At 38.5% G+C, this 26,527-nt stretch overlaps 2 protein-coding genes and 2 long non-coding RNA genes across 4 annotated transcripts in view; 2 read left to right on the top strand and 2 right to left on the bottom strand.

Annotated features, from left to right (window-relative positions):
* Positions 1-78: 78 nt before the first annotated feature.
* Positions 79-10,049, bottom strand: chrna2b (cholinergic receptor, nicotinic, alpha 2b (neuronal)). The gene is made up of 6 exons (XM_031321863.2): positions 9,256-10,049; positions 5,384-5,535; positions 4,758-4,802; positions 4,454-4,563; positions 2,126-3,290; positions 79-1,465 (listed from the first exon to the last, which is right to left on the bottom strand). Exons 1-6 carry the CDS (start codon positions 9,323-9,325, stop codon positions 1,340-1,342), a joined length of 1,668 nt encoding a protein of 555 aa, XP_031177723.1. The 5' UTR covers positions 9,326-10,049; the 3' UTR covers positions 79-1,339.
* The window catches only part of LOC116066079, a 48,554-nt gene continuing 31,008 nt past the window's right edge, over positions 8,982-26,527 (top strand). The window contains exons 1-3 of the long non-coding RNA XR_004108894.2: positions 8,982-9,112; positions 12,281-12,469; positions 13,892-14,061. This is a non-coding gene — a long non-coding RNA (uncharacterized LOC116066079). The remainder of the gene's footprint in view (positions 9,113-12,280; positions 12,470-13,891; positions 14,062-26,527) is intronic.
* On the top strand, positions 10,515-11,229 carry LOC118493838. The gene is made up of 2 exons (XR_004895867.1): positions 10,515-10,686; positions 11,071-11,229. It is a non-coding gene; the product is annotated as an uncharacterized LOC118493838 (long non-coding RNA).
* si:ch211-142k18.1 lies at positions 11,531-21,473 on the bottom strand. The gene is made up of 3 exons (XM_031321864.2): positions 21,283-21,473; positions 13,525-14,045; positions 11,531-12,389 (listed from the first exon to the last, which is right to left on the bottom strand). Exons 2-3 carry the CDS (start codon positions 14,037-14,039, stop codon positions 12,251-12,253), a joined length of 654 nt encoding a protein of 217 aa, XP_031177724.1. The 5' UTR covers positions 14,040-14,045; positions 21,283-21,473; the 3' UTR covers positions 11,531-12,250.

The following is a 26,527-nucleotide window of genomic DNA, read 5'->3' on the forward strand; positions in this document are numbered from 1 at the left end:
GCAGGAATGACAACCTGTTGCTGCTCTTAGGTCATTTTCACACCACTCAATAAATGCTATATAGACAGATTTTAGAGGTTTCATGAGGGTATTTATTACATAGTATGATCATTCAAAAATAATTGTAATTATATGGCAGCATGGCTAGAAAGAAAAACCCGAAACAAGTAAGAAATGATTCCCAAACCAGCACAAAATGACCCCAATTAGTGTGTCTAATACATTATAGACTCCCGGTACAGCATGCCACTGATGGTCAAAAACAAAGAAAGTTAAACAAAACAAAGAAACATATATCACTGTCAGTCCAACATTTGAATGACATTGACAACTTGGATGGGTTGCCATGGTTCATTAATATTCCCCAGATGATGATTCATAATGACTTTGGTTATACCGTTACTATTCTCAACAAAAAACACCAAGTTTCCACTTGACATTTCAGGTCATGACTGGATACCTCTAAGTACTGAGTGAATTCCTGTCAGCATCAGTTGTATGCTTACACCTGCTGACCAACGTGGGCAAGTTACTTGGAAAATGTAATGAAAGTGATTTCTTATTGGTAATTGAAAAAAAGTCACATTACTTTACTAGTGACCAAACACTAGCATTAAGTTAGTTATATTTCTTGTGCCTAGACACACTCGCACACTTTGTGGAGCAGCCAGTCGAGCCATTGCAGCCATTTAGCTACTGTCCATTAACAGCTAGACCCATAGCGTTACTGATCCCAGCGTTACTAGTAAATGTAATTAGGTTACTGAATATAAAATTGTAATTCCTCAAACAACAGAAGTGATAACATTACTGTAACACCATTCCCAACACTGATGCTGGTGCCATGCTATTTAACTAACGTGTTACGATAACTAACATGCTAAAGAGACAATATACTAAACATTGGCACGTTAACATACTAACATTAGTATGCTAACATGCCAAATCTTACATTGTGCTAAGCATTAGCATGTAACAATTTCCAACCCTGGGCTTGTTAACATGCTAATGTTAGCATTCAGGTCAAACCTGACACATTACAGCTGAGGCAGGGGAAGTTCACCTGAGGCTGACAAAGTTTAGACAGATGAAAGTTGAGCAAAGTGACGAGCTAAGTCTGAGATGGCCAAAATGGCCACACTAGTTTTTATAAGGATCTAAAATTAGCAAACTTTTTGGTGGTGTGTAAAGAGCAACATAGCCTCATGAGGCCATTAACGCAGCAATATTACATAAACTTGTTACATTCAGAGTCCTGAAGTAGAGTTTAGCTACATGGTGAATGTCAGACTTCACTAACTAGTGGTGGTTATGGACTTTTCACACCTTCTCACAAGAGCTAGATCATGCCAGCTAGCCAAGGGGGTAGGAAGAGGCCAATGGTCCCAAGCAAGCACACAATAATGAACATCCACAGGAAGATGCGGTCAATCACCATGGCAACATACTTCCAATCCTCTTTCACCTGTGTAGAGTTAAAAACAAGAGAAACGGACAGTGAGAAAACAAAAAATAAAAAGTTCCACATGAAATTCTTTTTATGAGGTCTGTAGTTTGTTAGCAATTCTCTGTAGGTTTTATCACCAAAAGTGACCCCTTTTACAATGTTTTCACATCGTTGATTTTGGATTTGATTCAACTGAAGAAAAAGAAAATTATTCTTCAGATTAATCTAAAATGAAAATAATTATTAGTTATGACCGTAGTTAGTGTTTTTCCGCTTTCTTTGTTTGTTTATGATTTGACCTTTGGTTTAAGGAAGACCCTAAGCCCACCTAGCTTTCAGCCCACCCCTGTGCACCTTTAGTAAAGCAAGTAAAGCAATAACTCTAACTATACTTTCCTTTTAGTTAGGCTCTCTCAATTCAGGTATGTTATTTCAGTATACGGTAAAGTTAAAGTTTTCGCATCCTGGCGTAAATGTACAACAACAGTACAGGTGCATGTGTTTTTTTTAGTGTTGGTAAGCTGTGGAGTAGCTGTGGAGTAGCACATTTTTGGCATACAGTATATTCACTTTAGCATATAATCCATATACTGTGAGGCTGTTTTACAGGCCAACAGTGATACAAATAGCAAGTGCCTTTAAGTGCCATCTTGATAATAGTAGATGTGGCATACTCACGCTGAAATCCGCATCCTCTGCCCTCAGATGGTCTGCAATGTAGTGCACCCCTTCCAGAGCACGTAAAACATTTGGTGAAAGCAGGATTGTTGAGTCTGATACTGTATTATCAATTTTAGTTGGCCTCTGAGTGGGATTGACTCGGGCCCCTGTTAAATGTCTGTTGGTCAATGCAGCCCCCTCCTGTCGGTTCTGGCTGTTCTGTGGGGTTTTCTGTTGTGGTGGGGGAGTCGACCCGGGCGGTCTGGGCGAAGGAGGGCGGAAGGAAAAATATGACGTCAGTGTTCCCAGCTCTAAATCCTCAAAAGAGCTTCTCAGAGGGTCTTCTGTCGTGGTCCCATCTCTTAACCAGTTCACCGAGGTGCTGAGGCACTTGCCAGATTTGTACCCGGCAATCCTGCCGTGGCGCCGCTCCACCGCTGCTTCCTGCTGCAGCAGCAACAGCCTGTGATGCCGGCCATCTGGCGCAGGCCGTCGCATGAACAGCCAGCGTGGGATCAGGTCCAGGAACACGAAGTGGACCCAGCGGGGCATCTTGTGAGTGCTTGGAGAGCGATGGTGCACGTTGAGCACAAAGACAGTGATGACGATGGAGAGGGTGACGAAAATCATAGTGAAGAGGAGGTACTCGCCTATGAGCGGGATGACGAGGGATGTGGACGGTATGATCTCAGTGATGAGGAGAAGGAAAACAGTGAGGGACAGCAGCACAGAGATGCACAGGGTGATCTTCTCGCCACAGTCTGAGGGTAGATAGAAAACCAAAACAGTGAGGCAAGAGATCAACAAACAGGGGATGATGAGGTTGATGGTGTAAAACAAGGGAAGCCTTCGAATGATGAAAAAATAGGTGATGTCTGGGTAGATCTCATGGCAGCAGTCGTATTTCTTTGTATTGTATGTCCCCACCGCGTTGATGATGGCCCATTCGCCGCTCTCCCAGTAGTTGTTCAGGTCCACGTTTTCAGTTCGCTCCAGGTCGATCTTGGCCTTGTCGTACGTCCAGGAGCCAAATTTCATTTTACAGTTCTGTTGATCAAAGGGGAAGAAGGTGACGTCGATGCTGCAGGAGCTCTTGTAAATGGCAGGAGGGACCCAGCGGACTTTACCATTGTGGAATAGGTGAGCTTTCGTCATATGGGTCACAGCAAACTCACCGTCAGCGCTGGAAAAGCAGAAGTGGTCATATGAGTGATGGTGACATACAGTACGCAACATCAGTTTTAAATATCAAAAGGCTAAAATAGACAGATAAACAATCATATCCTGCTTCTACTACCCCTTGTGCTGAGAAAATCCTTTTCTTACTTGAGAAGCTATGCAGTGAAAAAGCATTTTCCAATAATAATCTCCTCCAGTAATCTCCCTCCATTCATCGCTTTAGTGGTGATAATAGCTTCTCCTGAAAATCTAATGATGAGTCGTTATCATTTCATCAGTTTCACACCTTTTTTAATTTCACTCACAGATTGTGATTACACTGGCTCGACGGAGTAGAACTCCATCATCAACTCTCTCAGTTTAATCTCCATGAGGTGGATTTAGGAGGAGGGAGAGGTTTCTTAAAATCTATTTCACACTGAAGCAATACAAGCATGGAGGTTGTCTTCATTTTCTATTAAATAAACTGTGTCAATATACATTTACAGAGATGCACAATACAAATGCAGTTAATAGAAATGTTTGGCAACGTACAATTTGAGACAGGAAGAACTGTTCAAGTTATGTCATAATTTTAATTAAAGCTCTTTGACTTAATGCCAATGTGAAGGTATAGAAAGGAGTAGCATGTTTTATTATCACTAGATGGCGCCATTTTTATACTATACACCATCCAGTAAAGAGGCATCGATCTGAACCAACTTATCATATCATTCTTACGTTTGTGTGCAACTCTGCTACAAGTAACCACTGTGGCATGTTATGAAAAGAAACATTGTAGTATTACAGTGCAGTAGAGAGACATAGTTTTATAGGCTTTACCTGATCACCAATTAAATAACATGCCTATGTTATGAAGAGCTGAATAGATTTGTCAATCTGAATAATCAATTTATCATTTAGAGCAATGTAAAGCTTCTCAGATATAAATATTTAATGCTTTTCTTTGTCCTTTATGATGGTAAACTCTGGATTTTGAACTGTTGGTTGGAAAAAACAAGCAATTTGAACAGGCCGTCTTCAACTCTGGGAGATTGTATTTGCCATTGTTCACTATTTTCTGACATGTTATAAACTAAACAATAAATCGGTTAATTTAATTTAATTGCAGGCCTAATGTTAAGGTTCTTTTTTTTTACCGTTATGTTAGTCTCATATCACACTTACTTGTTGTAGAGGACAATGTCTGGTACCCATATGAGCTCTGACGGTACTCTTATGGACGTTACATTATCATAGTCGGATGGTTTCCAGCGAAGTTTGTAGTCATTCCACTCCTGGGAGATAAACAAAATGTTTTGGGGGGCTATGATCCTTAACTGTCAAATAAATCATTCCTTTCCTCATGAACTTTTTCAAATGAGCACAGTAGAAGAAAGTTTTCATATCCTTACCATTTTATATCACCAGAACTCCTCTGAGAAGAAAAACATCTTAATAATAAATTAACACAGACACACATTTTTCTGACCTGTTTAAGCCACACATTGGTTGTCATCATTTGGTTCTTCTCATCCTAGAAGAGAGAGAGAGAGAGAGAGAGAGAGAGAGAGAGAGAGACAGACAGACAGACAGACAGACAGACAGACAGAGAGACAGACTGAGTTAAGGCTGTCAACTCAGGCCAGAGGAATATGAGAGAGAGGTTCTTGGAGGTTTGTCAAAGCAGACCCAAATATAGCCTGCAGCAACTTTACTTCAATAACTTGATGGAAGTGTTCTGTAGTAGTTTGTTCTGTGGAGGGGGTGCATACCGTAATCTCTTTTTTCTAAATTTGTTTTTGCTACTGTATATAAAAATGCCAAAAACATTCTGTTGAAAAAACATATAGAGTGTAAACTGACAGGGTACATTTTTAATGAGTTGCTATGCCTTAACCTTTGTTAGTATATGGAGGACTAATCATACTAATTAAAGCTCTAGGGACACATTATTGACAGAAATGATATAATCCCATTATGAAATCTTGGTTCACATTAAAAGCAGCATCTTCCAAGTCACAGAAAAAAATAGCTTGTGTTTAAATATCACCTCTATTAATGTCATTATTAATGTACTAATTTATATGAATTGGACACACATGTGTGATGACTCACCACATCAATGAGCTGTGCTATGGACAGTCCGAACTTGACAATGACCACGTCAGAGATGTTTGGCACGGGTCTCGACCACTTGTTGTAACCAGCGAACAGCGTCTTGAAGAGCTCGTCCTCAGCGTGCGAGTGGGTCTTTTCATGACAAAGAACTGCAGATACATTATTGCTTTTTAATTGAAGTGTTAAATGTTAAACATTTATAGAGCTACTGATAGAATATGACAATAATGGGATTTATAAATTGGACACATTTGTTCAACACTGTACAAATGATATTCCAGATTAAATTAAATTTCACTCATATGCATTTAATAGAGCCATTAAATATTTGAAACTGTTAAAACTAAAGTAACCAATGTTGTGCAACGTGCAAATGTCCTTCTGACATCACGCTAATGTAGCCAGTTTGAACTCCTGACTTTGTTTTGTTGGTATTAAGCAGTATTAATATTTGTTGGTATTATAACAAACGCGTGTGAAGTGAGTACTGAAGAAGAGGACAGGAGTAAGTTTCACAGTATATAGGGATCATATCTATGTTCTCTCACCCGTGTCTCCTCTAATCCTTACTTGACAAACTAGTTAATCAGCCTGGCCTCATATTGGCTTTTGGGAGTGAAGATGAGTGTTGTGAACATCTCATGTTTCAGCATAAATGCCTGCTCTAAACAACTAAAACCTTTCCTGGTAAAGTCTTATTGACTTTTCCACATCTCAGCAAATCTTTTGATCTCTTGATCTGAGCCCCCCATGTGGCTCGTCTGCTAAAACCTCTCGAGGTGAGCAGGTGGAGACTGGAGCAACACCGATTCAGCTGCAACCTCTTTTTATCTATCTAATGTTATTTTTATGCATGTGTTGCTTCACAATGAGAGGTGGCTTAATGAAACTGATTTTGAATATGAAGTCTAGACAGATTTGCGTACAAGCTCAGACTGACTCAGTGTATTTTATTTTTCATTTTCTGCAGAATGAATAACATGGAAATAAACAGCAAATCCCGCCCCTTGGGGATTACCGCTTCCACCTTCATCAATGTAGTCAGAGTCAATTACACACATCATTGCTTGCTTGTGTTAAGTGGAGGTGAGCTAATTTCTCACGAGTGAAGGGTGTTTATTGTCGAGCTGTCTGTCACTCTGTGTTACAGCTGATGCGTGAAACAATTAACTTAGTTTTCACTTTAAGCAGGGGGTGCTGACGATAGCACGTTTGCATTTTTGTCTACAGTATCCTGACCAATACAAGAGTTTTGCGACCCATATTGGATATTTAAGAGTTAAAAAATAAATAATATGATATGAATATGAATAAATATGATAATAATCATATAGGGCCAATAAATGTAATTATTGTTTTTCTAAACAATTGTGACCAAGATAGGAACACCTTACATTTAACTAAACTAAGTAATGGTTTCCCTGTTTATAAACTACCCCAAACATATCACTGACTTTACTGTAATGGAATTTCTTATCCCCTATAGACCGACTCGCAATACCACGGATAACTGCAATAAGCCAATATCTGCCAATTTATTGGTCCTGCTCTAGTGTATAGAGTATGTTTGAACCTGCATTAGTCATTCATTCTCCTGTTCGTAATCATATTTTTACTACTGTTTAATGTACAGAGAGAACTTATCTTATGACCAAATATCTCATGGCAGCTTCTCTCTATAGATGTATATAAGGAAATAAGTCACAAGGCATCACAACCAACAAAGCCAAACCTCAAGAATCAATATTATTTTTTATTTTGTTTTTATTAAAAAAAATATTTTTTTAAATGAGACGCCATTGGGTTTGCATGCTATTAACACTCACTCCCTCTGCATCTCTGTTTTACAGTGTAAGGGTGTAATGCAACCGAGTAAAGTGTGCTTCCATCAAAGATCCTAAAAATGACACCTTGGGCCACCTGAATTTGGCAGCAGTCGCAAAGGCCACATCATTACCTGACCATGGGTAAGTTGTAGTTCTGACGACCACATTGACAACCCATAACTGTAGCACAGTCCATTGGAGGATACCCACATGAAGGGCTTAAATGTTGCATGGAGATGACCTGAGGGATACATGCAAATCTGTTGAAATGATTTATTGCCTATGCTAATTCCTTGGCTTGAGGGTCTTTAACAGTGAAAACATGGATAAATATGCAGATGAAGTCTCTGTGTAACACAGCTGTCTTACAAATGGGATCAGTGGCTATCATGTGAAGTAGCAATTTAGGCAAAACGTAATTATTTTAGCAATAGTTTGGAAAAAAGAAAGAAAAAAGGAGGCATTAGACGTGGTAAATAGTGTGAATTCAGAGTTAATTTGCCCATGGCGCACTGGGGCACATCTCCTGCCATCATGGACTAATTTCATTCTGGCAAAACAAGCATGCACCAGAGACTTCTTATCTGCTCTCTTGACAGTCAGGGCGGTGCACGTTCATCTGTCCGTGCATCTGGGAAGAACCAGATGTGGGGCTTACAAAAAAAAGGTGGCATAGATCAAAGGCTCCTGCCAGCGGAGACTTGAAATGAGATGACATGACACCTCCAACATCCAGCACACTGAGCCTTGCATGCTGGACCGTAGCCAAGCCCCCTGGCGAGATGTATGAAACACTGACCAGTTTAGATGATCGAGTCAGCAGCTTCCCAAGACAGAGGCGCTCTCGTGAAATTAGGCTGTCAAATTATCTAAGAGTAAAAAGTTTACTAAAAAAACAACATGCAACAATTTTTCACGAGTTGACTAAAATTGCAGGATTCGAGTCAGAAAGCTGAACTCTGTCAGTTACATTATGAGATATAGATTGGCAGAGAAGCACCTGTACATCTGATTGCTGTAGCATGTCAACACGTAGAACAGAGGGGACAAAAACTCTCACGTATGCCACAAGAAGACATGTTATCTTATACCTTTTAGTGCTGGTTTGTGCATACAAAGAGAACCCATTAATGCCCCTGCAGAAGCTCCTGAATTGATAAATAGAGCTGCCCTGAGTTCCACTGTCAAGCTTGATGGATTTAAAAAGTTAAACTGAATTTAACTTGTATTATCTTAGACACAAATATGCCCACAAAAAGGTCTTGAAAATAGGGCATAATGGATACAGCAGTGAGAATTAAAGTTGCAGCTCAACTTAAAAATAATTACTCTGTGGTTGAACAGTGAAACCTTCTCCGAATTCTGACTACAAACATGCATATTTGTCTTGTCCATTGCTGTTTTTGAGAAACAAATGTGTGACCATTAACACCCACTGAAAATATTGTGGAGAATATTTTCTCACACTCTGTGGATTTGTACATTTTTTGTTAAGTTCTCTCTGACAACTTCTAAATTTTCATGGTTAAGGATACCAAACTCTCAGATGATAACAGAGAAGCTAGCTAGTTAATTCATCTTTTGTAGCTTTGTTATACGTGTTATTAAAACTAAAAGTGCTGCAGAAGTAAAAGATGGAGGACTCCCTAAATCAACATGCAGTGGTGAAACTGGTCTCTTCCAGAATTAATTTCTGGCTGTCACATATCAAAAACAAATGAAAGAAATACACACTGTATCGCAGTATGTATGAGTTGAAATAACTTGATTAGGCTTTAGCTTTAGCAGACTGGCGCGAGACGATGATTTAACTTGAGAAAAGCATTGTGGGAGTTTTGGGTAAAAGTGCGCAGGTGTTGAGATTGAAAGGGAAGGTCTGGCATTAAGAGACTACGTTAAGGTAATTCGAAGTTTATCACTATCGTGCAAATAATGTTTAGTAGCCTTCTGAGTGTCAAAGTTAGCGTATAAGTTGCACGTATCTACTTCTCCGTTTGTGGAAGGCACGTTGAGGTCACGATAAAATGTTTAAAAAGTGCTTACCTGACTGACACAAGAGTAGCGAGCAGAGAATAACCGTCCTCACAGAGAACAGGTGGTTGTTTTGTCCCATTTTCGACTCTGCTTAAAATAAGTCCAACTTCACTGGAGAGCACGGAAGTGTTTACGTCCGCTGTCAAAACGTTACCTTGAAATCGTGATTTGTGAGCAAAATCTGTCATCTTCGCAGTTGGGAGTCATATCAGGACAACTTCACCATACTGTAGGCTATAGCCCGTTTACATCTGTGGGCGGGTCCGCGGGGACGATACTCTGTGTGAATTACTGTCTTTTTCCTACAACCCTGCAACCATGTGTATGTGTGTCACTTTTCACACTTTAGCCCTGCTTAGACCGAATGAGAGCGAGTAATTATGCACCTCTTGTTTCCGCGCTCCAAAAGCCTGTCCGCGCACTGAGTCCGTGGGCCATCCGGTGCTGAAACGGGCAGCGGCACTGGACACCGTACCTTACCTCTGGTGTATTTGCAGATTAAAGTGCCAGTTTAATACTGCCTATATACAAATCAGGTATCAAGAAATTAATTTACGGAAAATAGTCCGGTTTGTTGCAGTGTATATTATCCAAACAAATTCCACCCTTTTACGCACGGTGCAATAATTTACGCGTTCTTTTGTGACCTAATCTAAGACTTCGATAACCATTTAAATTGTTAAATTAGCTCTATTCCATGATTAGAAGCATTTTTAGTGACCACTTTGGTCTATTAGGTCCGCAAAACCGCATCATCCACTGTGAGAAGACAGGATACATCTGAGTACTTCGCGTCTTTCATCTGGTACCTATAACAGTCCCTCCTCCTTTCTCTCTCCTGCTCACTCTTACACACGCACACATACACGCACAGGATTCACCGTTAAAGTGGTTACTTGTGTGTATGGAAAATGATAGACCATTAACTCAAATTACATCCCGTTCGCTCCAAAAGAGTAAAGACTAATCGTTTATTTGTTTTGTAGAACATTTAAAGCATGTGTTAATAAGTGACACATGCAACTGAAACGTCGGTGAGATGTTTCTGTGGGAGACGACTAGAGGGCAGACTAGGTGAGTGAATATGCCTTGTGACGTTTTGGTCCCCCTAAAATATTGATATGAATAGAAGATGTGATAGCATGGCAATGAACATATTCAGAAAACAGACAATGGCTGATTTATTGTTTGTTGCTGTTAATTGGATAAAGCATACTTCATATCATACATTGTACAAATTCATATTATTATATATGTAATGATTTCAAACATGAAAGCATTCTTTCTCACAAGTCCTGGCAGGGTCAAAGAGAGAATAGCACAATGGTGCTGGATACACAACAAAAGCCTGTAGTTTTTCTTTTCTGATCCTAAAGTTTACATTCTGTGTGAAATCTCAAAAACATTCATTTACACAATGTGCAGATTCAGAGGTGCTATGTTTTAAAGGTGCTCTAAGCGATGTCACGCGTTTTTTAGGCTACATTTTTTGTCACATACAGCAAACATCTCCTCACTATCCACGAGCTGCCTGTCCCTTAACACACTGTAAAGAAACGCAGTCTCTGTAGACAGCCCAGGCTCCACAAATGCCAACAAAAACAAACTGCGCCAACCTGCACCACGAAACATAACAGTCTTCCAGCATCCCAGCCAATAACCGACAAGAAGGATTTGGGGGTGGGGGTTGGGGGGTTAGTGTGCGGAAGCACGGAAGGGAGGGAGAGGGGATGGGATGAGGAGGAGGGAGGGGCGAGCTAGCCTCGTTTTGTTTGAAAATACTTCGAACGTCAACAAGAACTGCCGTCACCCAACATTGCTTAGAGCACCTTTTAAGAGCTTTATCAACTTTTCTTATGGTATGTTTCCTGCTTATTTCTTTCTAATCACAGGAATTGCTTAAAGTACTCATATTATCCTTTTTGGCTTTTTCCCTTTCCTTTATTGTGTTATATAGCCTACCTTTTTGTGCACGTTATAGGTTTACAAAGTGAAAAAGCCCAAAGTCCACCCCAAAGGGACTTACCATCTTCCAGAGAAATCACAAACTGCTCCAAACAGCTCTGTTGTAGTCCAGCCTTTACTTTTGTGACAAATGTGTTGTGACTGGCTAGTAGTCCTTACCTAGCTACTGCGCATGTGCGACTCCCAACAAAGATGGAACAGAAGTGTGATGTCTCACTCTGTAGCTAAAACAGAGAGTCTAACACACAGGGTGAAAAGAGGAGCTGCAGCAATGTGCAGTACAACAAAAATATGGTGTTTTTTGAAAATTAAACCACATAAATTTATTCTGGTACAATCTCTAAATACAATGATGAACCTGAAAATCAGCATAATATGAGCACTTTAAACAATATCTTGTCCCTCATACACAGGTTATTGCATAGTTGTTTTTTTTTCCAAACAAGAGAAAACAATGGTTTGTATTGCAGACCCATTTGCAGTCTCCTCTTTTTTTTTGTTGCAAAAATAAAAATGTCAGTTGGAACACACTAGCGTATCCTGGCCTCCATCCTCACCCTGGAACCAGATGGCTGATCCATAGCTTCCCCTTGAGAAGACTAACAGAGCCATTATGTTTGGTCTCTGAAGGCCAATCTAGTTTGATCCATTAACACTCAACTTGGCTTAAACCTGCACCACATACTGTTACCACATTTGACCTCACCCAATTCCACGAATAATGCCTGAATGGAAAATAATATCTTATTTTATGGGGTTATAACTTGGGTGAAGGGAAACATTTTTTTTTAACCAGCAATGATTTTTTGCTTTGTTCTCTTAACTTTCCTGTCATCTTTTAACAACGTTGATTCCTACAGTTGATATAATGGCAGACCTAGTCACATTTTGTATCTTAGTGATCTGAGCATATATAGATAAATTAATAAAAAATATCAAATGGCAGGAAGGTTTATTTCCCTTATTTTGGGTCTCACACAGGATACCATACATCAAGTTGGAGGATGACATGAGGGCAGCCAGTCTTTTCAACACTTCCTTAGCGATGAATTTTGGCCATGTCTTTCAGCTGCTTGGTGAAAGAAGCATGCAGAGACTGCGATGAGATCTCCAGCCTGTTGGCGATGTCCACTGCAGCACGACGCATGTCTTCAAAGGCCAAGGACTCTTCTCTGATTCTGCTCCGGAAACACAAACGATCCAGGTCACAGAGTGAAGGGAAGGAAGAAACAGGGGCAGATGTGGAGAGAGACGGTAAGTGAACGAGTAGCTGAGGACATTAAATACATTTTAAGGCGGTCATACATATGGTTGCTGTTAAAGCTGGTTATATAATAGGAAAGACTGTGTAAAGGGGAAGACGTATAATGCAAAGCATGACAGAGACAACAAAAGGCCATTTTGAAAACGCATTTAAAAATAGTCAGTTTAGTGCTGCACCATACCATATGTATAATATCTGTATGTGTAGACACAGTGAATGCTCTTTAGTCTGACACTTTGTGCTCAGCATTTACAAAATAATTTGTATGCGTTAGTTACCTCAACTTTAAAGAATTTCCTGCTGCATATCAGGTGAATTACTGGATTCAGATGTATTCACTTACAGAGCTTATTTTCATTAACAATTGATCTGTTAATTGCTTTTCAGTTAAGTGTTTGTTTATGTAACGCCATAAAATAACTTCTCAGAGGCCAGGGTTAATTCTTCAATTTGTTTGTTTTGTCCAACGAACACTCCAAAACCTAGAGATATTTTGCAATGACCTACACATGGAGAAAGCAGCAAATCCTCACATTTGAGAGGTGGGAACCAGCGATTGTGTGACAATTTTGCTTGATAAATATCTTAAACAATTAAAACAGGTTTTTGTTTCTGATTACTTTGAATTGTGACCACACATACCATATGTTACCCACACATATCTGTACACTGTAAGAAGAGTAGTAAACAGAAATCTCGACACCAATGTAGACTGCAAGCAGAGACACAATGCAGTAGCCTTGCATCATTATATTAATACTTTTGCTAATTTCTTTTGATTGACATGTGCATTATGACAGACAGGTTGAAACAGCAGTCATCAATGCAGTCGCCTATGCTCTAATAAAAGGCATGCCTGTCTCTGCCATCACATCTTTGCTCACAATTCCTCCCATTTCCGTTATCATTAATTTGTTTATGTCTTCAGTACGCTAACAAACAAGAACTGATCTTTTTTTAGCTGCTCTCTTCATATTTTAACCTTGACCTTTTATTAAGCTTAGCAGACACATTCTTCCTGACATCTTAAAACAGATTATTGCACTCACTTCTTCATCCCAGCGCCCAACACTTCCCCCTCCAGCTGCTTTTCCATGTCTTCTTCAGCTTTCTCCACCACCTCATGGCAACTCTTATGGTCCTCTTGGATGCCAATGACATTTTCCTTAATCACATCTTCATAGTTCTGATCTCCCAACTCTGCCCCCACAAACTGCACCAAGTTCTCCATCACTGCCTTGTTTTCATGCTGGATGGCCTGCAGATAGGCCAGCTCCTCTTTCTGGGCCTTCAGCCTTCGAGCCGAAGCAGTGTTAGTGCTGAAGTGGACTGAGCACTTGTCCGGTTGAGGCTCATGCTGCAGCATAGGTGAAGCTGCTGATGTGACCCAGTCTTGATTGTTTCTTATCCTCACAGGCTCATCACCAACTGCCTGCAACGTGTCATTGGTGGCCATTCTCGCAGAATAAATGTCAAAGCCTGAACCCCAATCTCCACTTTGGCAGAGTGTTGGGGTTGCCATGGATACCCAGGCCAAGATGAAGGGCATCCAACAATGCCACATAGTAACCTGAAAAGAGAAGGAGGTAAGTGACTGTTAATAACTTCTGAGAACTCCAACAGGTGTGGAAGCACTTTGAAGGAGACATTTTGGGACATTTATTTGCTCTCTTGTTGAGCGTGAGATGGAACGATTAATACCACTCTCATGTCTTCATGATAAATGCAAGGCTACAGCCAGTAGCAGCTAATCTAAGCTTAGCATGAAGACTGGAAACAGAGGGAAACAGCTAGCAGGCTTCGTCCAAAGATATAGAAGAAAAAATCCGCCTACCAGCACCTTTTAAGCTCAATAACTTTTACTGCTCCCAGACAAGAAATAGTGCAACACAAAACCCCTTATGAAACCACAATGTGTCGTTTTTACACTTTATTAAACAAACAAACAACATATAATGTGTTAGTTAATTAGCTTCAGAGCCCTGGTAGGTGGATTTTGTTATCTTCTGACAGATCCAGGCTACCTGTTTCCCGTCTTTATGCTAAGCTAACCTTAACTTGATGATGGCTGTAGCTTAATATTTTACGGATATGAGAGTAATATCAGTCCTCTTATCTAACTCTCTGCAAAAAGGTTTTTTTTTCTCCAAAATGTCAAATTATTGCTTTAAGTGAAATGCACATTTTAGGGTGCTGGTTTAGCCCAGATAGTGTACATGTTACACTTTAAACATTATTTTTATTCAAACAGCATGCAAGTCTGTAACCTTTTTTGTTTGTTTTTGTAGTTAATGAACTCATTCACATAATGTCTCCAGTGGTTATTACCAAAAAAGTAATGTCGCTAAGATAAATAAATGTAAATTCATGTTTAAAGACATCTTTAAAGTCAATATCTCTGCAGATCTTTGGAGCATTGAGAGAATATTAAGTGTGGACCCTCATTTGTTCACTATCACCTTTTGAAATCAACCCTCAGTAGTCCCAGATAAACAGGGATAATAGCTGTGAATCCAAAGAACCACAGTCTGTTTATTAGGTACATTCCCACAGCTTAAATTCTAATCTGAAGGTTTTATATTGTACTTTCTGCATCTCCATGTTTTAAACAGCTTTATTTAAATCACACAAACATTGGGGATAGTTATTATGCCAAAACAAAGGTGCTCTGGTGACCTCAAAGGCTAGACCTAAATCTGATTCATGACCTTTAGACATTTATTGTATGTCTGTATCTGTCAGTAATATATAAATGGCTTCTATTTAATCTTTAATATTGTAGTGGCTCAAAAATGTGACACTGTGAATGTCACACTGCATATTTTAGCCGTGATCATTTCATACCGTTGTGTAGTTTGTCAGCTAACATTTCCTTTTCCTCTTGAACTTTTGTAATATGTCACTGACACCTTATATAACAATGATATATATGTCTTTCTTTTATCAAGACCCACATTACCAGAGATGGAATATAAATGCTTTTATAATTTAAATTTTAGCAACTGAACACCTATTTAAGAAATGTTGAAGTTAAGAAATAACTTAATGTTGACATTTACTGTAAATTCCACTGAATGTATAGCATTGAAAAGTTATTTTTGTAAACCATCACTACCTGAAATTAGAAGGGCACTTGAGAGCGCAGACCTCTGCCAAGGCATGCTATATGTTAACACAGTGTGCATTTTGAGATTATTCAGACACCACATGAATGCAGCACAAATGCCCTATCTCACAATGTTAATGAAAGTGAAAAATTATTTAAAAACTTGATTTTACATTAAGTATCTTTTAAGGGTTAAGAAATTTAATTTTAAAAGATTTAAAAAAGTATTTACATTTTTTTTCCAACTGTTAAAATACAACCAGTTAAGTTAAGATTCAAAACAGGTTTATCAAATTGGGTTGTTGACATTTAGACACCAAAATTGAAGATGAAAAATTCAAATTTATTTTTTGATCAGCGGTTTTTTCAATAGGTGAGGCGTGCCTCCCATGGGGGGCGCCAAAGAGCCACAGGGGAGGCACGACACACGAAGAAAAAATAACTCTGTATGCAGCTCTATTGATATCGGTAATTGTGCGTGCATGTATTAGCTTTAAAATGCATTGTTTCCTTGTCCCAAGTCAACAGAAGTCAGCATTAAGGGAGGAGACAGGACCCAGCAAAAACGTAGGAAATATGATCCTGAGTTAAAGTTAGGTTTCACCTGGTCGGGGTCCGAGGCTGCACCTCTGCCGCAGTGAGCGAGTTCCCCCAGATCTCCACTAAGGCTATGAAAGTCCTAATGCTCTTCACCTCTACCTACTTGTGTGAGTGTGGGTTTTCCGCACTAACCCTGATTAAAAATAAATACAGATCAAGGCTGCAGGTGGAGGACGACTTGCGTTTATTTCTCTGCAGTGCAGCCCCGCATCGAACACCTCTGCGCATCAAAAGTGCGGCCTCACCTCACGTTTGTGCTCTGTGTATTTCTGCAGTAGTTTCGGTTTTCCACCTCCGATGTAGAGCAGCGTACAGGCACTTCCCTAAACTTTGTCTCATTCAGAGACTAGAGTCTCAAACGGGGCTCTGTGTCTGTCAGAAGGTCTGAGATCTACCGTATCAGCAGAGCAATCACGTATTGCACAGCAGACTATGGTACAGGTATTATTTTCTGAAATATAGTGACTTTATTCTTGTAATAGGCTATTATAACTTTATTTTTCACAAAATATCAGGACTGCTCCAAACCTCAGAGAACACAGATGGGATGAGTTATATTTTGAATGTGCACAAAGTTTTGGACATGAGCAGAAATCTCACTCAAACATCTGAAATATTACAGTCCAGGGGTTTATTAATAAATTATAATGAATAATGTATAATTGAGGTGAATAATTGTCATATGCACATTTAAGGAGGTTACTTCCCCAACAAAAGATGCAAAAGAGAAGGGAAGAGTAAATTATGCCTAAGCTACATGTGTGCTGACTCAGATATAATTAGAAAAGTCAATCCAAAGGAGAATAAATAGTTGAAAGCGATACAGAATGCCTGAGAGCCTTACTGCAATATATTCCATTATGTTTTTATATTTGGATTGTAATCTGTTTCCCTTTACATAAAGATATTTCCAGCATATTGATTCAGAAAAAGGTAGAAATAGGTGCATAAAAATTCACCAGAATGCAGTAAGTTTTCGGGGGGTGGACCCCCAGACCCTCCACATCGTAAGTCACCACACAAATCTGGAAACAAAACCTTGGCCTTTGGGTTGCCAGGCCAGTTATGATTAGGCCAAATGTTAGTGCCATCTAACTTGCCAATTACACATGTTAAGCATGTTTTGTTGACTTGTGGATAGGCCTACTGATGTTCATTGATTTTAAAAGTAGCCTCAATTAGGCCTGCATGAAGTTGGAAATGATTTGCTGTTGCAAAGAATCGTTTATGAATGCACTTTTTAAAAAGTTGTGGAAATAAAATGTCTTCAAATACAATATTAAAAAATATTTACATTTTATCAGTTGTTATTGAAACTCATCAAAAACACAAAAGATGGCATTTACTGCAGAGGCGTGTGTTGGTTAGGGCAGGTGGACGGGATTTTGGGGAAGGGGGGGCTCGGCTGTCCTTACCTACTCTAAGGGGAGACTCACATTCACCCAATTTGAAAACCCCTGCTGTAGATTATCCAGCCTACCAAAGATCCATCAAACCTCAGTCCTATCAAGTTAGGCCTGCATGTGTTACAGTCAAACAACAAGTGTCACTTTATCATTTTGTGGACTGCCATTCATTTTTCTCTCTGTGCATTTGGAAATATATTTAAAGACCCAAACCAGGCCTGTGAGGTAGAGGCATTGCAGAGCTCTTTCTGCTGTTAGAGCACATTTCGTTTCAGCTGCAGTTTACTTTTACAGCAGCCTTGAAACTATCTCAACTTCTCATTGGTCTGTTGGTTGACTTGTTTTGCAGAGAAAAGCAAAATGAATGCCCAGTCATGCTTGCTAGAATGGACACCGTAAAAATTATTTATTTTAAGATGAGTTGTGGTGTGACCCAAACCCATAAAACAACCAACTGTTGGCCTCCCTCTCCATGCCTCCCTCTGTTTCTGATTACTTTAAATGGTGACCTCACATATGTTACAGCAGCTGTTAGAAGAGTTGTAAACAGAAACCTTCAAACCAATCCAAACTGCAAGCAGAGACACAATCCAGGAACTTTGAATCGTGACGTCAGAGTAATAAACGTGCTCATTTCAGGTTGAATATTTCAGATATTGTTTACGTCATGAGCATTTACAAACATCTTTGTACTATTATAGATATCTGCTGGTTCACTGTGACAAGTCATTCTTTGTCCTTCAACCCACCATAGCGTTTACCCTCAAGTGTGCAAATATTTGGAAAAACATTTTTAGTAAGTGTACGTTTTGTGTTGAACTTTGAAATGGGCTAGTAAGATTCAGAAAGCACACTTGTAGACGAGTTTACTGTGAAACTTGTCATAAGGTGAGGCAAAAAAACACTCTAATGCTGAATGGCATCTCCATCTTCTAATTGGAGAGCTGCAGAACAGCATGTCCAAAACTTTTTATTGCTCTGAACTTTTACTGCACTTGTTTGGATGTATATAAATCAAAATCTTATGGCATAGAGTGACAACACTTTCAGCCTAATGAGAGAATGCAGCCAAATGGAAATATAATTCATCTTAAACTATAACTTTATTGTCTCTGTGTTCTATTAGCATCACAGCGGTAAAAGGCACAAGTCAAAGGACATTTAGTGACATTATTTCAGTCTCTAAAAGGCCTGCTAACTAGAAGCACACATACTCCTCTCTGTGTCACAGATTGGCAGGAGCAGTTTTCTTTGTCTTTGGAAAATGTCTGCACAATTTCCACGCTGGCATTTTATGATTTAGTTGAAACTGTTTGTGTTAGACTCTCTGTGGCCTGTAGTGACCTTTTTTGGCTTCGCTGTGAAGGATCTGTCATTGTAAAGTGGCTTTTATAGGCTGACTTTTCTTTTGGCTTAAAATAGCAGAAGCTCGCCTGCAGAGGGAAAGGAGTTCCCAGCCAATAGCTCAGAACACCATTAGGATATTTCAGTTCTTGTTTCTGACCTAGGGGTGTCCCCAACTAAGAATTTACATATTCGAATCACAATTGTCATGTCTAAGAGCTTCTTTCTTTTCACATTTTTATTTACGCCAATATGTTGATATTTATATTTGGCTGTATATTAACTTATTGGGAGAAAACAGGTAGTTTTATGTAAAATCCGACATTGAACACCCCCATATAGCCAAAATGGCATGATCCTCGTTTCATAACTATAGAAATAAAAGGATCCATAATACATTTTATTTCTATGTTAAAAACTGTTAACTGGTAGAGTTTAGGACTGAACGAGCACCCAATGGTTAAAGAAATCAGGTTTCATTTTCCCACCTTGATTGAATAAATGAATCAGGATTACTTTCTCAATTAATTGATTAATCATTTGGTCCAAAACATTTCAGAAAAAATAAAAAAAATGCTTATCAAAATTTCCTAAAGCTTAAGGGGGCGTCTTCAAATCACTTGTTTTCAGTGTTAGGAGTAACGTGTTACAAAAATAACGCAATTACAGTAATGTATTGCTTTTTTCTGTAACGCATAACGCATTACTAATACAATCTCGGTAATATTAGACCTGTTGCAATCTCAGTAACGTGAGTTACAACGCATTTTAACCCAAAATTAAGTGTTTTGTTTTTTTAAGAATTCACCAACACCGCGAATTATTTCGGCACCAGAGGAAAAAAATCGGTGAGTAAAGAGTAATGTTATTTCCTGTTGCTGGAATTCGATGGTTGAGATGACTGCAGAGACTGATACTACATTTGCGAGATGGACATACTTCCATTATTTTCAGGAGTTATTATTATTATTGTCCCGTCAGGTAACGGTACGTCAGCGAGGACAGCAGTGTCTCCGAGCAGCTGGCAGATATAAACATTACGGTAATTAACGTGACTTCAATACAATTGTAAGGTTTTAATTTCCATTTTCTCCTACTTTATACTTCTACTCCACTACGATTCAGTCAAGTAGGTCTGTGGTAGGTTTTACTTCACTAATTATTTTATAACTTTAGTAACTTTGCAGATTCAAATTAATAAGACAAAATATTATGAATAAAAATAAATTAGCTGATGAGACTTTGTTGATCATGTGGTGAAATTCACAAGCTAACTGCCAAGTCATAAATCCGTGGTTATTTTGGTGAAAGTAAGTCAACGCAAAAGTAGTGTAAAGCATTACAATTCAGAGACAGTAATATTGTAATATAACAAATTACTCTCAAATGACAGTAACTAGTAATATATATAATGTATTACATTTTGGAAGTAAGTTACCCAACAATGCTTTTTTTGTACGACCAACTAACCAAAACTAAAAGCTATTGAATTCATGATCAGAAGCCGCAAATCTTTCAACAATTCAGAAGCTGGAACAAGAGGATGTTTGGCATAATTGCCTTTAGAATGACTTAAGCGATTCTTTGATTATCAAAATAGTTTTTTTAAATAGTTAGTATTTGTTGTGATATATTTAAAACAGAGTACTTGAAAGGGCGTGTAGTTCTCACTTCATGACTAGTGCATGGTTGTGATATATTTACCAATGACATCTCTGTTTTCCAGCCTTTTTAGTTGTCAAAGTGCACCTTTGATTTGATACAGTACTTATCCCTGGCAACATCCTTAGCTGTGGGTCAGAGCTAATCTGATCTGCAGCTCAACCCTGTGGCCCCTCTTGTCAAAGCCTGAACAGGTGTGTTTCACAGGTGTCACAACACGCTCACTTGAATGTTGTTATGACAACAAGGTCTTTGGCAATAAGCCAGTACGGCATAGAGAGGCCTCGCAGGTTCAGTGTTAATACCATATACAGGAATGACAGGTAATCATGTAAACTGGAGACATACTTGGCAGCATAATAATCCAAGAGCTAGATAGAGATATGTTTGCAAACACACACCTACTGTATACATATACACACATATTATATCAACATGTACTGGCTGCACATACCATAGAAAAAGGTAACTTCTCTATTTCCCTCACATACATTTCAGCTCTAAAGCAACCACATCAGTAAGAGTATTCTAAAACCAAACAATAATTACATTATCTGTATATTATACATATAAATGCCATACAAATGTAACAGTAGGCTGTTTGTAAGTTATGAAGTGCCAGGTGAAAAAACCTAGCTTTCCAATATACTTTATAAGTTAAGTTTTATAAATCCAAAAACCAAACTTACCAAACTCCAGTAATTTTTCACGGCTAAATTCTGCCACCTTCACTTTTTCAGTCAAGCAAACAATTCAAAAGGCTCAGCACTACCAGACACAGGCTCAGAGAACAAATACTCACTCGGTTTCCTTCTTCATGTCAGGAAAAAAATGCAGACACACGCACACACAATTAGGGATTGGCTGGAGAGTGTGGTCATATGTGAGCCCCTGTCTGCTGTTGGGAGGGGAAGGTAGGGGAGGGGGATGTTAGCAGAAAAGGCTGAAACTGAATGATTTCTTTCTTTGCAGTGGAAAGAGGGGCTGGCAAAAGGAGGTGTATAGGGGGAGTAATCTACTTCACATCTGTAGGCTCTGGTGGGGGACAGAGGAAGCATGAGGGTTAGTATAGGGGGAATGTCTTTTTATTACCACGTTGGATATACATTTCCTATTTATTCTAGGAATGGTCCCATTAAAATATGTCTGAAGTATGTACTGTACTTAAGTAATGTATGTGAAAAAACCAGTAGATATTATGACTTCCATACCAAGACAGTGTACAGTAGTGACGGATTAAGAATGCACTGTAAAGTTGAGTTGGCTCTGATAATGTGGTTTAATTGTATTTGATTTTAAGAAATGCATTCTTAAAAACAGAGTACTTGAAAGGGTGTGTAGTTTTCACTTCATACTGTATCTAACTCTGAATAGTGAAACTTAATTTAGAACATTTAGTTTTTACTTGCAGCTAAATGAAAAATTACTAGTAAATAAATACTGATTCTTTAAACTTTATTATTTTTTCATTTTAACTCCTAAACCAATCCGTCAATTATGACCATCTGCCAAGGTATCCAGGTGGCTTATTTGAAGTTACACAATCAGTGTTTTAGGGTTGAAGCAAGAAGGCCAACAAGCTTTTATCACATTTACAGTACACCGGGTATTAAAGGATGTGGAAATGTGTGCCTTAAAAAACAACAAGGGTGTCTTATCTCAGCCAAGTATTGCTATAAATTGTGCCCACATAGAACGATTCTGTAGCGCACAATTTACATCTGAAGTAGGAAGTAGCGTGCACTTCATGTAGCGAGGTGAAAAGTAACATGTCTGACTTTCATGCAGGAGACCAGAGTTTGTGTCCTGATAACAGACCTGCAATTAATATGCATCTTTTATTAACCAAGTGCAAGGGCTGGGCGATATGGAGAAAATCAAATATCACGATATTTTTGCCCAAATACCTCGATATCGATACTGCAATGATATTGTATTTTTGACTATTGGTGCTTTCACAAAATATTTACACAATGAGATTTTTGATAAATAATCATCAGTAATGTGGCTATAATGACTAAGTGGGTAAAGGCAAATAATAGAACAGTAACAACAGTCTGGTAAGTTCAGAAAATGACATCACTTTACTGTAATGCAGCCTTTAAAACCAGGAAAAGACAACACTTATGCCATATTACGATAATACGATATCCAAAATCTAAGACGATATCTAGTCTCATATCACGATATCGCTATAATATCGATATATTGCCCAGCTCTACCAAGTGCTTTACCATAGTTGTCATAACCATGATCTGTTGCTGACTGTAATCGTACCATAGTTAAAATGTGCATGAATTAAATAACTTTGGTATTGGAAAAAAAAAAACATACTCGTGAGTTTTTCAAAATCATCCACAACCTTCTTCTTGTGATATGGTTGCTGATCTTGTGTTTGTAAAATTGATTACGTTTGTCTTTTACTAGCTTCATCAGTTATTGTTGCATGCTATCTTCCACGTTGAAGGAGCCACAGGTCACAGCAGCTGCACAGCGCAGTTGGATAAAATGACCATGATTTTAGAAAAGCTACAAATGTTCACCATTTACAATAAAATAGAGTTGAAACCGTTTCTCATCCAATGACCAAGCAGTGTTTGTTTTGTTGGCAATGCTACATCCACAGAGTGCTTTTTAACACCAGGGATACATTGGGTCTTTTTCATTTCCTCTCCCCCTCCCTGCACAGATGTCCTTGTCTCTTAAATGTAGAATAATAGACAGCAAAACAATCTAAAAAAGATCATGCACATGTTCCTGGAATAGTGCCACAGGCAGGTGGGTTCACTGACAAGAAAACATTTTTTTAATTCTTAATCTCGGAGGTACAAATCTACTGCTGATGGCATCCAGTTATCCAGATCAGCAATAATTTGAATTGATTTTTGATACCTACTGCAGAAAAGTGTTTAACCAGAGGTTGAAAGGCATGGAAGAGATCTATGATTTTTATCAAACTCTAATAGACAACCGAGACATTACAACATTGATAGGTATCTGGCACATTTAACTTATCTAAGAAGAGGATTAAACACATTTTAAATCATGGATAATCTGATATAGGTATGTGTCATCACAGTGTCTGTCTGTTGTGGTGAAAGGACACACTTTAATAATCACATAAATCACCCAACTTTGAATTAGGATATGCTATTAAATAACTTTTTGTTTATATCATCTTCGCTTCATGTTGCATTTAGGTTTATTTATTTACATGAGCATTTGAGTCCAACATGTAAATGTGCCAGATTTAGCCATACAGGCTAATTTTAATCTGCAGTCCCTGGCAGGTTGATGACATTAAAAGAAAACATACAAGCAGATCAGAGCACATACACACATAAGCACAGCCAAAAGCACATAAGCACAGATACATAAGCACATAGACACAAACAAATAGTAAAACAATTACATAACTATCATCAGATTATGACAGCATGTTTGATAGTCCAGAAACCAAGTAAGAGTTGAGAGATGTAATGTTTCTTAGTTCTGTGGGTATAGTGTTCCAGGTAATGTATGTGCTGCTCGATAGGAGAAAGCTGACTGCCCAAAGGTACTTTTCCTATGTGGTAGTTTACAATTCCCTCTGGAGCTTTCTCTGGTTCGTACGTTTTGATTTAGTTCAATGAATTTATTGTGCGAAGGTCACTTTCACATCTGTAGTTTGGTTCATTTGGTCCAGATAAAAATGTTGCATTGTAGCCTTTTACTTCTGTTTTTTTTATTTTTTTTATTATTATTATTTTTGTTTAACTAAAGAACCAACAGGGGTAAACATGATTCATATGGACTGACATGTTGACAATTTATTTGGACAATTTTGGCCTTTGTCATCCTGCATCCTTAGCGTTGTTTGGACCCATGTGGTGCAAGCTCAAATATCTAGAGATCTAGTTTACGAAACCACAACTAGTGTTTTTATAAGCCCTCTAATAACCTAAACAGAATAACCCATTTCATTGAAAAGCAATACTTTACAGCATCTACAATCTTTTTACATAATTTCCTATTTGTATTGTATTATTTGCATATCTTACTCTAACATTTCAAAGAATCTTGAAAAAGACTTGACAATAACACTTGAGTCATGTGTTACCGTCATATTGCAGCAGACCAGATGGTTGTGTCAAACATCACAGTGTTAAAAGCCCTCCACCATGTTTAGACATATGGCATGTCCAAGATGCTCCAGTTTACCCAGTAAAAAAGGCACCATATGGCAGCATTTTTTTCTTTCTCAATGTAAACCATGTCACATAACTGACCACGAATTCCTTGACTTCTGCAATGAATGTTACCTGAAATGCAGCAGCTTCCATTATGTGGGTAGGAGAAAATCTTTTAAAGATAGCTGTTTGAATTCTACAACAGGTAGAAAATCCAGTCATTTATAACTACATATGGATTTTTTTATGGAGGGGAAATGGATTATTGAACTAAATGTCCTTTAAAGCCTCAAAGTGATTTGCTTGGCAGATACATACCATAACAGTGATTTGCTGGTTGTGATGCAGAGGAATTGTCTTATGTGACACATTCTGATGATTAAAGCTGAATAATCATCACCTTTTAACATTTCAGTATGCAAGACATACATTATTTTATGCTATTTTTCAAAATATGTCTGATATTCAGGAAATGAATGTTTTGTCTTGCTCAATATATGCAATAGAATTCGTCCATATTTGTAACAACACTGTCTACTATATCGTCTTTAAATCCAAATGAAAGCAAAATATGATTTCACATAACATTTACAAAATACATAGTAGCTTAGACTGTGACCATGAATATATTGACCAAGAAACTGTTTCAGCGTTTTCTAATTGACCAGCACCTTGTGTACCCTGAGGGCTGTTATTGACCAAGGCCAAGGACTCAGTGCTCTCTGCAGCCACTTATCCACAGCAGTGCGTAAGCAATGAGTGCCGCAGTGTGCTGGTGCTGATAAACTCTGCTAATCCACTCTGGGAGACTAACACAGTTCAGGCTTCTCTTAGTCCTCGGAACCAGTGTGCTCTGCCACTTTATTCATGTTCCCTTTCACAGCTCAGATTGGGGAGCTTTGGGAGTAACAGGCAGGGATTTGTGATAACATTCAATTTTTAAATCTATAACATGTCAAATTGTGTGCAACAATTAATAAATCTGTCACGTGAAATGTTCTGTGAAGTGTAGGGCTGTTGCCAATGGATATTCTGTAACAGTGACATATTATCTTTCTTAGGGCCCTGACACACCAGACTTACCTCAAATAACAAGCACCAACAAAGGCCCACTAATGAAGTTGCACTCGAACGCAGCACAAAGCAGTCGATGGCCAGCCGACACACATTTACATTGTCATGCCATGCACACTCTGCATGAGAGGAAATACAGTATGCAACTTAGCAAAAGTTGAAACCAAACATCAACTGTGAACAAAAAAAACTGTCCTACAACAGTACACTGTCTGGTGAAAAGTTGCAGCTGGTAGTGTTAAAGTCAGCTAAACGGCTGACGATTTTTGACATGAAAATGGTTTCAATGTGTGCTCAGTGTGGTATGGACTATGTTTCAGGTCAGCAAGTGAATCAGTAAAGTACTGTTGACCCAAAAAAAGGAATTTAAAATTATATTTAGCTACTAATTATAGTTCCTTTAAAAAAAAAAAAAAAAAATTCACATCTTCTTTCACTCTGATTATACATTATTCAGTCAGTGGACATATCTAGATTGACAGCCAGCAAAATACAATTTTACACCCAACAATGTGAAATGTGCCAGTAAATCAGATTACACTCTAGATTGTTTTGTAATTCTTATTGGCATCTGTCCACAACAGATGTATGCTTTATGAAGACCCTCAGTAGATTGACTCCCTAAAGCCACACTGTTCCACTGTCTTGCCTCGATTAAATCTTGTGCAGCCAGCATCAGGATGTTGTAAGA

This window comes from Sander lucioperca, chromosome 19 (assembly GCF_008315115.2).
Source record: "Sander lucioperca isolate FBNREF2018 chromosome 19, SLUC_FBN_1.2, whole genome shotgun sequence".
In the NCBI taxonomy this organism is placed as follows: Eukaryota; Metazoa; Chordata; class Actinopteri; order Perciformes; family Percidae; genus Sander; species Sander lucioperca.

What these genes read in the sequence shown, in the direction of transcription:
- chrna2b (XM_031321863.2), bottom strand. Translation starts at nt 9,325, where the DNA reads ATGGGACAAAACAACCACCTGTTCTCTGTGAGGACGGTTATTCTCTGC. An exon ending in TAGCACAGCTCATTGATGTG is followed by an intron (nt 4,803 to 5,383) that starts GTGAGTCATCAC and finishes TCTCTCTTCTAG; the next exon opens with GATGAGAAGAACCAAATGAT. An exon ending in CCAATGTGTGGCTTAAACAG is followed by an intron (nt 4,564 to 4,757) that starts GTCAGAAAAATG and finishes TTTATCTCCCAG; the next exon opens with GAGTGGAATGACTACAAACT.
- si:ch211-142k18.1 (XM_031321864.2), bottom strand. Translation starts at nt 14,039, where the DNA reads ATGTGGCATTGTTGGATGCCCTTCATCTTGGCCTGGGTATCCATGGCA. An exon ending in TTGGGCGCTGGGATGAAGAA is followed by an intron (nt 12,390 to 13,524) that starts GTGAGTGCAATA and finishes TTTCCGGAGCAG; the next exon opens with AATCAGAGAAGAGTCCTTGG.